Below are 18,807 nucleotides of genomic sequence, written 5' to 3'. Positions count from 1 at the left end.
ATAATCTGAGTGCAGGGACTGTACAATGTCACATTACAGTAAAAACCTCAAAAGTAGGCAAAAGCAATAGTCATTGGATAAGTTCCTTGTTAAAGCCACACACACACAAACAAAAAAAGTTTGGGGTGAGCTAAAAGATAGCAATGGTCCTGTTAGTTATAGTGAAACTCTTTTTCACTTTATACAGCACCCTACTTTTTATTAAATATTTTTCTATAAATGTTTTGGGATTTTGGAACTAATCATCGCAGTTTCCATTAATCCTTATGGGGAAATTGGTTTTGATATAAGAGTGCTTTGGATCACAAGCATGTTTATGCTTGCAAACCAAGGTTCCACTGTACAAGTGTACAGCAAAACCTTGCGCCTGTGTTGTATTTTGCTGCAGTGGTGACCCCTTTCAATATAATAATTGCAGTATTTGTATAGCGCCTTTCTCCTGTCGGACTCAAAGCGCTTGCGAGGCAGCCACTAGAGCGCACTCAGTAGGCAGTAAAGTGCTAAGTGTTTATATCAGACAGTGCAATTTGATGTTCTTGTGTATTGCGCAATATGGGCTGAGTTCACAAAACGTATCTCATGATCTCATCTTTTGTTTTTCAGCTTACCATCTTACCAGCATTTTACTTCCATCTTCTCAGGCCATATAGAATCTCACATGTGTTGAAATATGTGCAGCCGTGATTATGAAGCCCTTCCAGCCTCCATTCATCTCTTGCTCACTTAACCTTCTGTTTCAGGCCCAGAGCTAGCAGCAGCACACAATCAAAGCTCCCAGGGAGCTGAACAGAGTTGGCGAAAGGACGGTTAGCATGATTATTTCCAGGATTACAAAGAGGTTCATCATAAGCAGGCCTTCTTATTGGCAAAACAATCATAGTTATCCTCCCTCATCTCCTCACTGTACCTCAATCTCAAACCGCTTTTTAAAAATTAGGCCCTCATAACACTTTTTCTAGATCCTGCTGTCCTCTCCAACTAAAGCTTGTCTCTCTTCTTCCCTTTTCTTTCATGCTACTCGAGCAACATGTCCACTCAGGCTTGCTGTCTTCTTAGTTTGATCACCTCCAGTCTGGCCTATTAGATTCCCTAGTCTTACATGACCATCAGTAACCCGGTTTTTACTTTGGTGTAATACTTGATTCAGTGTTCTTGTTTAAATGCCACATCAATACAGTAGGCACCACCTGTCACATCAACCTAAACAATTCCATTCACCACTTCCTTATGCAAGAAACAACTAAACTACTAGTGCGTGCACTCATTATTACCCAAACCTTACTACTGCAACATCCTTCTCTGTGGTTTCAGGGAGGGGTAAATGTAAAAAAAATAAAGCTGGACAGGGCATTTACAAGAATCCTATCCAGGTTTACTAGATCGCACAGACTTTTTCAACTGTACTCCATTTTTCAACTGAATCAACTGTTCAACTGTCATCCAACCTTTCACTATCAGGGCCTTCATGCCTCAAGCTTCCAATTAGTGAACTCCCATCAGTCCCATCAGAGACCCAACGAACAAGATTCTATTGTGTTTGGAGGCAGGGGCGTAACTACGGGGAAGCAGGCCCTGCAATCACAAACTGGGTGGAGGTGGGGCAGAGCTGTGAGGGGGAACTAACTACTAAATTTCTCTTCCTTTATCCATCAGATCAGGTATTTTTGTGGCTACACTTGTTATGGGGATAAAGATTATGATGGCCACACTTGTTTTATGACTTTTGGAAGTTGGGTCCCCAGGCTGTGAGGGTCCCCAAGAGGAGGCAAGGGAAATTGTTGAATATGGGGGGGGGGGGGGCTATCAAAGTTTTGCTGGGGGGCCCCATGATTTGTAATTACGCCGTCTGGAGGCCTTACTCTTTAAAGTGAACCTATAGACCAGGGGTAGGGAACTTATGGCTCGGGATCCAGATGTGGCTCTTATGATGGCTACATCTGGCTCACAGACAAATCAGTAGGGATTGATTCACTAAGCTACACTGCTCAAGCCGCACAGCTTAGAGTGAAGCACAAGTAAAATATTCAAAGTAGGCCTGGCATGCACTACTTACTTACTTACGCTCCCCACAAAAGGAACAGCTGCTCCAATTGTCCCACTCTGGACCCAGTCAGGTGCAGTGACTTTGTAGCACAAGATCCCCGCACTTTGATTGGCCCAAAAGTCTGCCTGTCACTTGACAGGCAGCCTATTGGGCCAAAGTGCGGGGATCTTGTCCTATAAAGTGAATCAAACCCCAAGTGAGCTAGCTAATTGTACAAGCTGTTAGTCAGTATTTCTGTCTCTCTGGGAAATTGCTGATGTTGCTGAAACCCAAGAGAAGCTGAAAATGTGTCTGACACTTCCGCTGCCTGGCTCATCAACTGCATACACATCACCATGGCAACAGGGACATGACACAAGCCCTCTGCTGTGCATGCGCACTGTCCCAGTTTGAAACATATTGTATGGCTCTCACAGAAATACATTTTAAAATATGTGGCATTATGGCTCTCTCAGCCAAAAAGGTTCCAGACCCCTGCTCTAGACTAAAAATCTACTCCGCAGCACTGAAAAGGCTTGGTGTTTCTTTAACAGTTTCACAGCATCAGAACTTTGTATTTCTCACCCAAGCCTCATTTTAGCTGCACAGAAGCTAAGTTCTGCTCCATTAAAAAAAATTTGCCCGGCCATTTTTCCCCTGATGCTGTGCAAAGCATGATGGGATTTCTGATGTTCTCATTGTTGTTCTGCTGTTTGGCACAAATTTGTTTTTTTTTTATTTTGAATTTGAGATTTGAATCCTAACACGCGCAGCTGGGAGGGGTGATCACTACACAGAACAGTTGGAACTGTGTCTTATGCTCCCTGTCACCTCCTTTCAACCAAGAAGATGGCTGCCCCCATGAAATCACAAACATTTGCCTGTTCTTTTAAAACAGGGTGGGTAAGTGATTATATTACCTATCTATTTTAATTAACATAACTATTGTAACTTAATGACTAGGAATTATGTTTGTTGAGGCTGAAGTTCCTCTTTAAGGAAGTTAAAGCTTTTTTCCATCTCACAAGCTCTTAAATCTATCTGAGAATCTGTCTTTGTGGCAACACCCCAGATGTTTGCTACGGTGTTGTAAAACTGGGAATAAGATCTAAAAACAGAGAAAGAATCTTACCTTTTTAATATTGTAGATGCGGACTAACACACCTTTACCCCTGTCATTGAGTATCATGAGCCTTTCAGCCAGCTTGTGCTGGTATGGTGAATTCAAAGCCATCTTGTACCGTTAATAGATTATTTTATCCTTAAATATTGTTATAATTCCAAGTCAGGCATCCATCGCAGATCCACCTGCTTCAGGAATGAAGACAATGTCACTGCAGTCCAATGAGTGTTCATATAGCCCCTGGAAGGTACAATTTTGAGGCAACTTCTGCTTCCTTTCTGAAACAGACAAGAGCTTTGACGCCCACTGACAGTCAAACTTACAAAACGTCACATAGTATACAGAAGCTGATGCAGAACCTCTCATCCATACCACTTCCTCTTTCTGTCAGCCTGTGGTATAAGTTTCCTCACTTGTATGAAGCTCACAGTATCTTCTGCTACTCCTGCTTTCATTCTACACTGAATTTTGAAAACAAAAATATTCTGAAAACTGAGAATTCAACAAAATTAATTTGTGTTTTATGACGTTTTATCGTTTTTGCCCTTCAGATATTAACAGTTGCAAGAAGCTCTGACCGGGCTACTATGCTGTCAGGTTTTTTTTTATTTGTTTGGTGTGGGGGGGGGGGAGGTTTGTTTCACACTTTATCACTGAATATATTTGCCACTCTTGATGAAGCCGATAAGGGTGAAACATGTTGAGTTATGTTTAGATAGTGTGTCTATGTGTTATCACCTTACTTTACTGTTAGCTACTGAGTGAGTAATTGAGGATCCAGCTTAGCTATAGCGACTGCATATGCAATAGGCAGGGATTTATTGTAATACAGATAGTGAGCCTCTGCAGTATCCTCACTACTCAGCTGATCTGTGGCTTTATCTAAGCCTCATCTACATGATACAATTTTCCATCAGATTAATCTATCAGATAGATCTAATAAGAAATTGCATTGTGTGTAGATGTCCAAATTGTTTCAAATCAATTTTTGCGATACATTTTGCTTTGATAAGTACCCAAAATCTATTGCAAGATCTAACGCAATCCGATTGGACCGGTTGGAAATTATCTAATCTAATAGTTCCGTCTAATAGATCCGATCTGACGGAAAATTGTTCCGTATAGATGAGGCTTAACGAGCACAGATTGTACAGCACTGTCTCATTTATACATATACTGTATGTTGCTGCTCCTATATATATTTTACAATGGTTAATTTGCATATATTCAGCAGTGGTGCCTGGGAGACATCTCGAGCTCACTCCAACCTGAATTATCGCAAATTCTTTCTGTTTTAGGAAAGCAAACTTTTGTTTTTCTTGACATCTTAGTAAGGGGGCTTTTAGGACCATTGTAGTCCCTTACACACCCCAATGAGTTCTGGGTCACCATGAGCTTGCTGGTTAGTCTGTGCCTCTCGGATTTACAAGCCCTACTCCATAGAGCCAAATTAATCCATGCCATGCACTGATGAGGATCAAACAATCCGAAACAGTCTGTATGCATGTTGGATTATTATGGCTCTGTACATATTAACAAGCTGACACATCATTGCATTCCAGCGGTTCTGGAGGTGTGTTTAGCTTCTAAGGGTACAATGGTTAATTTGCATACATTCAGCAGTGGTGCCTGGGAGACATCTCAAGCTCACTCCAACCTGAATTATCGCAAATTCTTTCTGTTTTAGGAAAGCAAACTTTTGTTTTTCATATATATTTTAGTATGACTGATAAAGGTTATGTTTTAGTGCGTTAGGGACCTTGTCCCGTTAGGAAAGACGTGATTGGTATTTATTACCCCGAGTATTCAATTTCGTACCTGTAGACATTAACAGTCGAAAGTCCTTCTCTCCTCCCACCTTCCATCATCTTCCCCTCATTTTTTTACTCTTTTCCCTCCCCCAAACTCTTTTCCTTTTCCTCTGCCCCCCCCCCCCCCCCCTTATCTCCCATCATCACACTTTTGCCAAACCCCTTATCACTTCCCCACATCCACACCATCTCTGTCTGTGTTGGAGCAGTAGTCAGGCTTCAATAATAAGACATGGCATCAGAGCTAGAAGAAAATAAAGAAGGTGAGGAATGCACTAAAGGTGGCCACTAATGATCCAATACTTTTCATCCGATCTCACCAAATCTATGTAGTATAAGGGTAAATTGAGTGAATATACTGAATGGATACTTCAGGCAGTTACCTTACATTACATAGAAATGGTAAGATTGGATGAAAAAGATTGGATCATTAGTGGCCACCATTAGAGTGGGTGAGGATGAAAAGGAGTCTGTATTGGTCTCTAGAAAGGCCAGAGACTGAGCTAGTCACATTGATATTCACAGGAAGGTGTAAAAGTAACTTCTGATCAATGAGTGTTGTGGTGTGAAATATGAATTAGTAATCTTGTCTCTAAGTATTGCCTGCTGCCCAAGATCTCCCACCACACCAACTAATACTGGTCAGTTCTGAGTTCAGTCCACTTTAAGGGCCTGTTTCCATTAGTGCGGTGCGAATCACCGGGATTCCACCGCTGATGAAATCGCATGCGGATGCGATTCCGCGTGCGTTTTTTGCCGCGATTTCGCATGCGATTTCGCATAGGCAGGGTATATGCGAATTTAACCATGTCACTGCCTGGTTCAATTTGCATTAGTTTTCGTGCGAAATCGCGGCAAAAAACGCATGTGCGTTTTCCCTATTAAATACATAGCCTGCGAATCGCCTGCATTCCTCACGCAGGCGAATTCTACAGGCCCTACCGTGCAGAAAAATCCTGCACAGAAAAACGCACCAAAAAACTGACAAGTGGAAACAGTCTCATCCACTTGTATTGGTTATGCGAATCCGCATGCAGACAACGCATGCGGATTCGCTCTAGTGGAAACGGGCCCTAAGAGAAAGCACAGTGTGGTGAAAAGTGGACATCTAGTGGTAGCTTTTAAATATAGCAGTATCTACAAAACATACATTTTTACAAAGAATTGAGAAATTAGGGGGAAAATGGAATCCAAAACTGGTGTTTTAACAAAAAAAAACAATCCCAAGAGAAGAATTACAGTATTATTAAGGCACTACTGAAAGACATATCAGTGAAAGCAGTGATTAGCAGGACCAAGCCTTGCTCAGTAGAGGTCCGCCTAATACTGTTAGTTAGCCAGAGATGTCCCTCGGTAATAGGTAACCAGAATTGCCCTTAGTATTACATAGCCAGATCCCCCAGAATTAGGTAGCCAAATGTGCCCCAGTGTGGCGTGGTGAGCGAAACTGAAAGTTAACACATCTGTCCATGCTCCATTTACGAGATCCACCTTCATCCAGAGTCTCCTTTTCTATGGCTTCAGTGTCTCTCATCACGTAACCCATGGTATGTTATTGGGGCTGAGGGAGGAAACTAGAGCGCCAGATATATGTACAAACTGCAGGATGAGAAGTGAACACTGTCCAAGTGTTCTTACAATCTAGAAGTTCGGCAAACATTTATATATCAGGACCCGGACCAGCGACAAGCCAGCAGACACAGGACCTGACAGTGTTTGACCGAACTGAGAGAAGCAGCAACCCAATTTTAAGGTTAAAACAAGGCTGCTGCCTTCAACCACAAATTGCAAGACTTGGTATCATGTGGAATGGGAGGGCTGGGCGAAAGCTTGTTTAGGCTCCATCCAGTAACACACAAACAGACGTTTTTTTATGAAATCTGAAAACTTCTCTGTGGGGAGGATCGTGACTGCGCATGATGTCATGTACGATCCTCCCCATAGAGAAGACCGAAGCTGTGCAGGGAGGCTGCGCAGATCGCTGGAACCAGGCTGGGTAATGTATAAGCGGCTGGATCGGGGGGATCGGAGGCAATCGGGGGGTGCTGGCAACCTATACTAGCTAGCCTAGTAATAGCTAAACATTTTGCAGGCATTAAATCTATTAGATTTATCATGGGGACTCTGAGGCTGCAAAATCTCCTGAGCGGTGTAATGCTCAGGAGGTTAAAATATACTGTTAATAAACAGCCTGGGTTTTTTAAAGTGTACCAGAGACCAATTAAAAAAAGTTTAATACATATCTGGTGCTTCCTCCAGCCCCATGCGGACAGATCACTCCCATATGCCGCTGTCCTCCACTGTCTGCAGCCCCGGTATTGGGTCCCATTAGTTCTGCCAGTCGCGGACAGTCTGCACAAGAGGAAGTGTGCTCTCTGCGTATCTCTCCGGCGGCCGCCAGAGAGATATGTAGAAGGCACGCTTCAGACAGCCGAGGATGGCAGTGTGGGAGGGATCCGTGTGCATAGGGCTGGAGGAAGCCCCAGGTATGTATAAAACTTTTTTTTCATTGGTCTCTGGTTCCCTTTAAAGGTGTTACCATACATCCCTTTCTTAATGCAATTAACAGTTGTGTATAAGAATTCCAGCGTGCTAAGCGGTGCCCCTACTGGGATGTGCATGTAGCACATCACAACAGATTTGAAAATGAATGTCTTCCTGTAATGCACATGTTATAGGTTCTTTAGTGGTTTAACTGCTCCCCCATCCACATATTGCTACTCTGGTGGTCTAGTGATCCCCCACCATTACTTAGTTACCTGGTGTTCTAATGGCCACATAGATTAGCTTCCCTGGTGGTGGTCCTCCTACTTGTCATATTACTTTCCCCTGTTAGTCTAGTGGTCCCCTCCTCCTATGTCCTCCTCTATAGCAGATTAGGGAGTAGTAGTGTTTCAGAATCTCGCCTTTCATCCTCAGAAGCAGCCAGCTGTTCTCTGCCTGCCCGATCTCCTTCTCCTTGCATAAAATGACCCGACTAGCAGAAGAACCAGGAAGTAGTGGCCCGCTGGTGCTGAGCTTGGAGGGACACATCGCGGGAATCTGTTGTAGATAAGATGCTGCCATCTGATGCATTACTGCTGCACCATATTCTGCCTAAGGAGGCACAGGAGGGGTACTAAAGACAGGACAGACTAGCACCATAGCAAAGGATGCCAGTGCCACTCAAATAGATTTGAGGCAGCATGATGGTCACTCCATACCCTGGCATTTGGGGCACAGTATGAAGAGATTGGGGCTCCGGTCCCATATCTCTGGACCCAGTGATGACAATGCACATATCACAGCAGTAGCATTTGATTGGTATCACAGCAGTAGCATTTGATTGGTCCTTTTTTCAGCTGCACACTGAGATTGTGCTGTGATTAGCATAAAAAGTTGTATCAACTTATATATGTATTAATTTATTGTATTTATAAAGCGCCAACATATTACTCAGCGCTGGCTTGCAATTATATGCAGGGCCGGATTTTCCATAAGGCACTGTAGGCATGTGCCTACAAGCACCTTATGTGGGAAAGGAGGCCCGTCCTCCTCAGATCACTGATCTCAGGAGCTTACAGTCTAATCCCTGCCTCATATGACTGAACTCAGGCACTTACACCCTAACCCTCTCATGTCCCTAAGGGTGATATGAGACAGTGATTAGAGTGTAAGATTCTAAGGACAGTTACTAATATAAGGCAGGGATTAGAGTTCAGAATATTTAACTTGGGGGTGTGGCTTGTGTTCAGAGGGCGGAGCTTAGGATGCCAGAACACCTGTGCCTACATCTGAGTTGTAAATCTGGCCCTGATTATATGCATCACCAATAACCATCCCCACTGAGCAAAATACAATCACCCTTTCATAAATATGGCATTAAAAATGGCAATCATATTTTAAAAAGCTGACAGCAAAAAAAAAAAAAAAAGGCAGTTTTTTGGTCCTGTCTCATGGTCTATTTACACTAGATCAGTTGCTATCAGTTACAACTGAATAGACAAGTGTTATACAAGGTAATGTCCACATTTCTCTATGGCTCACATCACATTATTATTGATTTATAAAGCGCCAACTTATTCTGTGGTGCTGTACAAAGTAATGCATTTAAGTGAAAGCTTTTTCACAATGTACTGCCTTACAGTTGTGCGTTACGGTGCGGCCTAATGACTGCTCTGCAATGCAGGTCACCAGGGCCGGATTTGCACTCTTTACCACCCAAGGCCCAATATCACCAGCTTCTCCTAGACCGACAGCATCCTAAGCCCCTCCCCCCCCCCCCCCCACACACACACACATACATACGCCAGGGATTATATTGTAGGCAGGGCCGGTTTAAGCAACAATGGGGCCCCAGGGCAAAATAAACCTGGGGGCCCCCCCCAACATATACCCCGGAACAAAAATCGGCATTAGGGGACCGTTTTTTCAGCTGGTATAGTCAGGGTGTGAAGTCCCAATCAGTCGGAGCTCCACATTCTGGCTATCCCAGCCTGCATGGAGGACAAGGGGTTAAAAAGTTTCAGGAGGGGGGACCCCACATAATTTTTTTTTTTTAATTCCCACACTCTAAGCATGAAAAAAAAAATTGGGAAAATAGGAAAAAATGCCAGGGATCTTCATGCAGCCATATTGCGGCTGTATAGCGATCCCTGGCCAAAGCGCTGCGGCTGCGTATGGACCACCTGGAAACTCCGTCAGGAAATGTATTGCGCTTTCATTTGATGCATGTAAAATTACACTACCGTTAGGTTTGCTACTAAAAGTGACATTTACCGCATTTAAAAGTATACTTTTTTCCTTCGAAACTTTAAAATCGATTTTCTCAAAAACTATAAGGTCTTTTTGAAAAATTGTTTTTTCCTCTTATTCCTAATGATCTCCTTAACATATCCTGCAAATGTAGGGTTTCTAGCATTTAAGGTGGATTTGCTATTAACCATTAAAGTCGGCAGGTTTTTAAATGTGTATTTTTTTTCCTTTGAAACTTTAAAATCGATTTTCTCAAAAACTATAAGGCCGATTTGAAAATTTTTTTTTCCTCTTGTAGCCACTGGGGGCCCCTACAAGCTCTGGGGCCCTGGGGCAGCTGCCTCCTTTGCCTTAATGGTAGCGCCGGCCCTGATTGTAGGATCCTCTGAGGACAGTTAGTGAAGTGTTGGGAGGGATTAGATTGTAAGATCATTTGGCGAGTGACAGGCAGCTCAGAGATTACTATAAGTGTCCATACGCTGCCCCTTCATCCCCCAAATGCCAAACGTTCGGCAGGCTAACTGCTACTGCCACACAAGTTCACAGGCTCCACGGAAGCAGTGCCCCAGGTGTACTCTAACCTGGGTTTTGCCGGTGCCAAGCCTCGGTCGGTTTGCTCACTCGGTTCTGGATTGCACCAAAATTCAAAGAGAGGCAGCACACCACTGGCTGCTGCAACGATGCTTGTATTTGAGAACAGAAGCACTACATGTTACAGACACGTAGGTCCTTCATCAGCCTGATGTAGGACCTGCATGTCCGTAACATTTAGGGCTTCTGTTCTCAAAAACAAGCATCTTTGCAGCCAGTGGTGTGCTGCCTCTCTTTGAAATTTGGTAACTGCTACTGCCACCCTGCTGCCCACAGCCTGCCCCTTGCTTTCCTGGTGCTCTAGGCCATGGCCTTTGTGGTCTTGCCAGAAAACTAGCTATGCGGGTCACCATACTGCAATGCACCATGGAGTGTGGCATGGTAATGCACTGCAAGTGTGTTAGCAGTTACAGAGAAGCATACTTTTCATTGTCTGTATGCGACGCAACATGTGGGTAACGAGCAGCAATACATTCCCAATCTGTTGCATTGCATTCCTGTTGTCACTGGGAACGCAATGCAATGGACACTGAGAAAGTAGCCCTTTTTTTAAAAAAAAACAGGCCCCATGCTCCACATTCATGTTCTATGTTTTAGATACAAGGCTAGTTCACAGTGCATCAGTTGCATTGCAAAATCATTCTGCACGTCAACTCATACAATTCTATGGGACTGTTCGCATCAGTGCCTTATAATAGAGGGGAGATTGTGTTATTCTAACTTGCTGCATGCAGGCTTTAAATTAACCTCCCTGGCGGTGCATGGAATTATGAGTCAAAAGCGGTATATTGTTTTTCAAAAATTGTAGGCCTCCAATTCTTAAGTCATAACTCACCAAAATATGCCAGAATAAAAGTCTGGTAGACATTCTGCATATAAATATAAGACTAGAACACAAATTTGTTGAATTAATTACATTTTTGAATAAACTTAAAAAATGTTTGAAACTGTACAAAAAGGCAAGCAGAGAGTAGTCAATATCCAGGCAGGCGGCAGGCAGAGAGTAGTCAAAATCCAGGCAGATGTCAGTGCAGGCGGCAGGCCGAGAGTAGTCAAAATCCAGGCAGATGTCAGTGCAGGCGGCAGGCAGAGAGTAATCAATATCCAGGCAGACATCAGTGCAGGCGGCAGGCAGAGAGTAGTCAAAATCCAGGCAGACGTCAGTGCAGGCGGCAGGCAGAGAGTAGTCAAAATCCAGGCAGACGTCAGTGCAGGCGGCAGGCAGAGAGTAGTCAAAATCCAGGCAGACGTCAGTGCAGGCGGCAGGCAGAGAGTAGTCAAAATCCAGGCAGACGTCAGTGCAGGCGGCAGGCAGAGAGTAGTCAAAATCCAAGCAGACGTCAGTGCAGGCGGCAGGCAGAGAGTAGTCAAAATCCAGGCAGAAGTCAGTGCAGGCGGCAGGCAGAGAGTAGTCAAAATCCAGGCAGACGTCAGTGCAGGCGGCAGGCCGAGAGTAGTCAAAATCCAGGCAGAGGTCGGTGCAGGCGGCAGGCAGAGAGTAGTCAAAATCCAGGCAGAAGTTATTGCAGACGGCAGGCAGAGAGTAGTCAAAATCCAGGCAGGGGTCGGTGCAGGCGGCAGGCAGAGAGTAGTCAAAATCCAGGCAGAAGTCGATGCAGGCGGCAGGCAGAGAGTAAGAGAGTAGTCAAAATCCAGGCAGAAGTCGGTGCAGGCGGCAGGCAGAGAGTAGTCAAAATCCAGGTAGAAGTCAGTGCAGGCGAAAGGCAGAGAAAAGTCAAAATTCAGGCAGAAGTTGGTGCAGACGGCAGGCAGAAAGTAGTCAAAATCCAGGCAGAAGTCGGTGCAGGCCAGAGGCAGAAAGTAGTCAAAATCCAGCTAGAAGTCTGTGCAGGCAGCAGGCAGAGAGTAGTCAAAATCCAGGCAGAGGTCGGTGCAGGCGGCAGACAGAGAGTAGTCAAAATCCAGGCAAAAGTCGGTGTAAGCGGCAGGCAGAGAGTAGTCAAAATCCAGGCAGACGTCAGTGCAGGCGGCAGGCAGAGAGTAGTTAAAATGTTAAAATCCAGGCAGAAGTCGGAGCAGGCGACAGGCAGAGAGTAGTCAAAATCCAGGCAGAAGTCGATGCAGGCAGCAGGCAGAGAGTAGTCAAAATGCAGACAGATGTCGGTGCAGGCAGAAGGATATATATATATATATATATATATATATATATATATATACAGATACATATATATATATATATATATATATATATATACACAGTGGGTTGCAAAAGTATTCGGCCCCCTAGAAGTTTTCACCATTTTGTCATTACTGCCACAAACATGAATACATTTTATTGGAATTCCACATGAAAGACCAATGCAAAGTGGTGTACACATGACTGCAAAGTGCACATAACTGCAAAGTGGTGTGTGCATAATTATTCGGCCCCCTTTGATCTGAGTGCAGTCAGTTGCCTATAGACATTGCCTGATGAGTGCTAATGACTAAATAAAGTGCACCTGTGTGTAATCTAATGTCAGTACAAATACAGCTGCTCTGTGAGGGCCTCAGAAGTTGTCTAAGAAAATATTGGGAGCCAGGGGCATAACTAGGCCTCACCAGGCCCCCCTGCAGAATTTCAGAGCGGGCTCTCCCCTGGGGCCCGCTCGTGGCCGTTTTGTGGGGGCTGGAGGGGTGGCAGCATGAGGGGAAAGCCTTGCCCACAGTCGACGGGGAGAGGGGAAGTTCCCCCCTCTCCCTCACCTCGGGGCTCTCCCCTCCAGCTAGATACAATGTGGGCAGTGGGCAGCGGGCAGTGGCGGGCAGATACATACCTTCTTCCGTGCGTTCCATCGCAGACTTCTCACTCTAGCAGCTGACGTCACTTCGAAGTGACATCAGCCGCTAGAGCGAGAAGTCTGCGATGGAACGCACGGAAGAAGGTATGTATCTGCCCACCGCTGCCCACAGCCCACTGCCCACATTGAATCTAGCTGGAGGGGAGCGCAGTGGGGAGAGCCCCGAGGTGAGGGAGAGGGGGGGAACTTCCCATCTCCCCGCCAACTGTGGGCAAGGCTTTCCCCTCATGCTGCCACCCCTCCAGCCCCCACAAAACGGCCACGAGCGGGCCCCAGGGGGGGGGGGGCGGGCCCCCCCGCCCCCCGCGGGCGCAGGGGCTGCAGGGCCTATTGTTACGCCACTGTTGGGAGCAACAACACCGTGAAGTCCAAAAAAAAACCACAAGACAGGTCAGGTATCAAGTTATTGAGAAATTTAAAGCAGGCTTAGGCTACAAAAAGATTTCCAAAGCCTTGAACATCCCACGGAGCACTGTTCAAGCGATCATTCAGAAATGGAAGGAGTATGGCACAACTGTTAACCTACCAAGACAAGGCCATCCACCTAAACTCACAGGCCGAACAAGGAGAGCGCTGATCAGAAATGCAGTCAAGAGGCCCATGGTGCCTCTGGACGAGCTGCAGAGATCTACAGCTCAGGTGACTATTAGTCATGCACTGTGCAAAGTTGGCCTTTATGGAAGAGTGGCAAGAAGAAAGCCATTGTTAACAGAAAGCATAAGAAGTCCCGTTTGCAGTTTGCCACAAGCCATGTGGGGGACACAGCAACCATGTGGAAGAAGGTGCTCTGGTCAGATGAGACCAAAATTGAACTTTTGGGCCAAAATGCAAAACGCTATGTGTGGCGGAAAACTAACACTGCACATCACTCTAAACACACCATCCCCACTGTCAAATATGGTGGTGGCAGCATCATGCTCGGGGGGTGCTTCTCTTCAGCAGGGACAGGGAAGTTGGTCAGAGTTGATGGGAAGATGGATGGAGCCAAATACAGGGCAAACTTGGAAGAAAACCTCTTGAAGACTGCAAAAGGCTCGAGACTGGGGCGGAGGTTCACCTTCCAGCAGGACAATGACCCTAAACATAAAGCCAGGGCAACAATGGAATGGTTTAAAACAAAACATATCTATGTGTTAGAATGGCCCAGTCAAAGTCCAGATCTAAATCCAATTGAGAATCTGTGGCAAGATCTGAAAACTGCTGTTCACAAACGCTGTCCATCTAATCTGACTGAGCTGGAGCTGTTTTGCAAAGAAGAATGGGCCAGGATTTCAGTCTCTAGATGTGCAAAGCTGGTAGAGACACACCCTAAAAGACTGGCAGCTGTAATTGCAGCAAAAGGTGGTTCTACAAAGTATTGACTCAGGGGGCCGAATAATTACGCACACCCCACTTTGCAGTTATTTATTTGTAAAAAATGTTTGGAATGATGTATGATTTTCGATCCACTTCTCACATGTACACCACTTTGTATTCCAATAAAATTGATGCATGTTTGTGGCAGTAATGTGACAAAATGTGGAAAACTTCAAGGGGGCCAAATACTTGTGCAACCCACTGTATATACATTTATATGTGTATATATATATATATATATGTAGTGTATATACATGTACAGTATATTTACACAGCTCACTTCTTTTATCTCCGCCTAAAAGTCCAGGTACACTTAAAAAATTAGTCCAGCCCCCCGATGATGTCACGCCGCCACTGCCGCTCCACCACACTGATCCTGTCCCTGGAACAAGAGCAGGATGTGAGGATCCCTGAGGCCAGAAAAGGCTGCACAAAGCCAGAGACAGAAGCTATAGTCCCTCTGCGCAGCGCCGATTGCGCAGCGCCGATTGCGCGCAGGACTCCAAAACATCATGGAAACAATGTAATTCCCTACCTCGACCTGAGCTCGGGCTTACTGCTCGCAGCTCAATTTTCCTACCACGAGCTCAGGGCGGGGTTACCGCCAGGGAGGTTAACAGCCATGGGCTCTATTTACAATAATTTTTCGCATGCGGAAAACTACTTGCGGGAAATTTGTGAGCAAAATAAGACCATGTTGACATTCACAAAATTTTCCGCATGTTTTTTCCCGCATGCGGAAAATGTGCGGTAAAAGTACGCAAATGATGTGGAAAATTACTGCAAAAGTCGTTAATTTCCGCAAAAGATCCAAATTCACAATGAAAATGGGTGCGTTATTTCTGCCTAAAGTACCGATTTTTTATCACCTACAAGTAGCTGGTAATATATTTTACTTCCCATTGACTTAATTGGAGTCTGGAGGCTTAAAGAGAAACCGTGACCAAGAATTGAACTTCATCCCAATCAGTAGCTGATACCCCCTTTTTCATGAGAAATATTTTCCTTTTCTCAAACGGATCATCAGGGGGCGCTGTATGGCTGATATTGTGGTGAAACCCCTCCCACAGTGTGATGTCAGGACCATAGTCCTGACAGTTTCCTGCCTGTGAACCTCATTGCATTGTGGAAAATAACAGCTGTTTACAGCTGGGTCCAACTGCCAAAAAAGCAAGCAGCATCTCCTTCCACTGACATCACCTGCCAGCAGTATAAATGTCACCATGTGGTAAATGTTAGAATGTAAATCAGGGAGAGGAAAGATTTTACAATGGGCAAACACTGACTACATGATGTATACATAATTATTGTAAAAATGAAGCATGTAAAAATGAAGCACTTTTTTATTACATTATTTTGACTGGAGTTCCTCTTTAAGTGCTGTGCTTGCTGGACATTTTTTGGGGGGGCAAAGATTTTTTTTTGGGGGGGGCAGGAATTTACACAAATGCTTTCTGTTTTAAGAAAGCTAACTTTTGTTTTTCAAGGACAACTGAAGTGAGAGGAATATGGAGGCTGCCATATTTATTTTCTTTTAACCACTTGCCGACCGCCCACACCCCATGGGCGGCGGCAAAGTGGATGCCTTAAGGACCGCAATACGCCTTAGGGCGTTGCGTCCTTTTCCTATGCCGGGGGAGTGATCGCGTCATTGATGACGCGCGCTTCCCCCGGCAACTGGCTCCGCCCACCCGCCGTAACATCCCGCCGGCCATACGGAAGCGCCGGCGGGATGTTAACCCCGCGATCGCCGCTACAAAGTGTATAATACACTTTGTAATGTATACAAAGTGTATTATACAGGCTGCCTCCTGCCCTGGTGGTCCCAGTGTCGGAGGGACCACCAGGGCAGGCTGCAGCCACCCTAGTCTGCACCCAAACACACTGATCTGCCCCCCCCCCCCCGCCCACTGATCGCCCACAGCACCCCTCAGACCCCCCCCTGCCCACCCCCCAGACCCCTGTTTGCACCCAATCACCCCCCTAATAACCCATCAATCACTCCCTGTCACTATCTATCAACGCTATTTTTTTTTTATCTCCCCCCCCTGCCCCCTGCCCCCTCCTGATCAACCCCCACCCCTCAGATTCTCCCCAGGACCCCCCCCAGACCCCCCCCCTGTGTACTGTATGCATCTATCCCCCCTGATAACCTGTCAATCACCTGTCAATCACCCATCAATCACCCATCAATCACCCATCAATCACCCCCTGTCACTGCCACCCAACAATCAGCCCCTAACCTGCCCCTTGCGGGCAATCTGATCACCCACCCACACCAATAGATCGCCCGCAGATCCGACATCAGATCACCTCCCAAATCCATTGTTTACATATATTCTCTCCTCTAAACACCCACTAATTACCCATCAATCACCCATCAATCACCCCCTATCACCACCTGTCACTTTTACCTATCAGATCAGACCCTAATCTGCCCCTTGCGGGCACCCAATCACCCGCCAACACGCTCAGATTGCCCTCTGACCCCCCCTTATCAATTCGCCAGTGCATTAATTACATCTGTTCTTCCCTGTAATAACCCACTGATCACCTGTCAATCACCTGCCAATCACTTATCACCCATCAATCACCCCGTCACCCCCTGTCACTGCCACCCATCAATCAGCCCCTAACCTGCCCCTTGCGGGCAATCTGATCACCCACCCACACCAATAGATCGCCCGCAGATCCGACATCAGATCACCTCCCAAATCCATTGTTTACATCTATTCTCTCCTCTAAACACCCACTAATTACCCATCAATCACCCCCTATCACCACCTGTCACTGTTACCTATCAGATCAGACCCTAATCTGCCCCTTGCGGGCACCCAATCACCCGCCAACACGCTCAGATTGCCCTCTGACCCCTCCTTATCAATTTGCCAGTGCATTAATTACATCTGTTCTTCCCTGTAATAACCCACTGATCACCTGTCAATCACCTGCCAATCACCTATCACCCATCAATCACCCCCTGTCACTGCCACCCATCAATCAGCCCCTAACCTGCCCCTTGCGGGCAATCTGATCACCCACCCACACCATCCGATCGCCTGCAGACCCGCAGTCAGATCACCTCCCAAGTGCATTGCATCTGTTCTCTCCTCTAAACACCCACTAATTACCCATCAATCACCCCCTGTCACTGCTACCCATCAGATTAAACCCCCATCTGCCCCTAGGGCACCCAATCACCCGCCCACACCCTCAGACCCCAGCCCTGATCACCTCGCCATTGCATTACTTGCATCTATTCCCCCCACTAATCACACCTTGAGACACCCATCAATCACCTCCTGTCACTACCTGTCACCCCCTAGCACACCTACCCATCAGATCAGGCCCTAATTTTCCCCCGTGTGGGCTCCTGATCACTCGGCCAAACCCTCAGATCCCCCTCAGACCCCCTTCTGATCACCTCCCCAGTGCATTGAGTGCATCTATTTTCCCCTCTAATCACCCCCTGAGACACCCATCAATCACCTCCTGTCACCCCCCTAGCACTCCTATCCATCAGATCAGGCCCAATACAACCTGTCATCTAAAAGGCCACCCTGCTTATGACCGGTTCCACAAAATTCGGCCCCTCATAGACCACCTGTCATCAAAATTTGCAGATGCTTATACCCCTGAACAGTCATTTTGAGACATTTGGTTTCCAGACTACTCACGGTTTTGGGCCCGTAAAATGCCAGGGCGGTATAGGAACCCCACAAGTGACCCCATTTTAGAAAAAAGACACCCCAAGGTATTCTGTTAGGTGTATGACGAGTTCATAGAAGATTTTATTTTTTGTCAAAAGTTAGCGGAAATTGATTTTTATTGGGGTTTTTTTCACAAAGTGTCATTTTTCACTAACTTGTGACTAAAAATAAAATCTTCGATGACCTCGCCATACACCTAATGGAATACCTTGGGGTGTCTTCTTTCTAAAATGGGGTCACTTGTGGGGTTCCTATACTGCCCTGGCATTTTAGGGGCCCTAAACCGTGAGGAGTAGTCTAGAAAACAAATGCCTCAAAATGACCTGTGAATAGGACGTTGGGCCCCTTAGCGCACCTAGGCTGCAAAAAAAGTGTCACACATGTGGTATCGCCGTACTCAGGAGAAGTAGTATAATGTGTTTTGGGGTGTATTTTTACACATACCCATGCTGGGTGGGAGAAATCTCTCTGTAAATGGACAATTGTGTGTAAAAAAAATCAAACAATTGTCATGTACAGAGATATTTCTACCACCCAGCATGGGTATGTGTAAAAATACACCACAAAACACATTATACTACTTCTCCTGAGTACGGCGGTACCACATGTGTGGCACTTTTTTACACCCTAAGTGCGCTAAGGGGCCCAAAGTCCAATG

General features: G+C 45.8%; 2 protein-coding genes across 4 annotated transcripts in view; one reads left to right on the top strand and one right to left on the bottom strand.

The window, feature by feature from the left end:
• Positions 1-18,807, bottom strand: part of NCKAP1L (NCK associated protein 1 like) — a 374,626-nt gene that overhangs the window by 248,218 nt on the left and 107,601 nt on the right. For 2 of the 3 annotated variants that reach the window (XM_068267278.1, XM_068267281.1), the window contains exon 1: positions 3,156-3,409. The exons of the other annotated variant lie outside the window; for it this stretch is intronic. In XM_068267278.1, the coding sequence (XP_068123379.1) occupies positions 3,156-3,257 (102 nt within the window). In that variant the 5' untranslated portion in view covers positions 3,258-3,409. Of the gene's footprint in view, positions 1-3,155; positions 3,410-18,807 lie in introns of those variants that run through there. 3 annotated transcript variants of the gene reach the window in all.
• LOC137544045 (protein D7-like) overlaps positions 8,920-18,807 on the top strand; it is a 63,156-nt gene continuing 53,268 nt past the window's right edge. Inside the window, exon 1 of the mRNA XM_068265112.1 lies at positions 8,920-8,955. The gene's annotated coding sequence lies outside the window, so the exon portion shown is untranslated. The remainder of the gene's footprint in view (positions 8,956-18,807) is intronic.

This window comes from Hyperolius riggenbachi, chromosome 2 (genome assembly GCF_040937935.1).
Source record: "Hyperolius riggenbachi isolate aHypRig1 chromosome 2, aHypRig1.pri, whole genome shotgun sequence".
NCBI classification, from domain to species: Eukaryota; Metazoa; Chordata; class Amphibia; order Anura; family Hyperoliidae; genus Hyperolius; species Hyperolius riggenbachi.
Note: the sequence above shows the minus strand (reverse complement) of the source record. Positions and strands in the feature narration are given on the sequence as shown.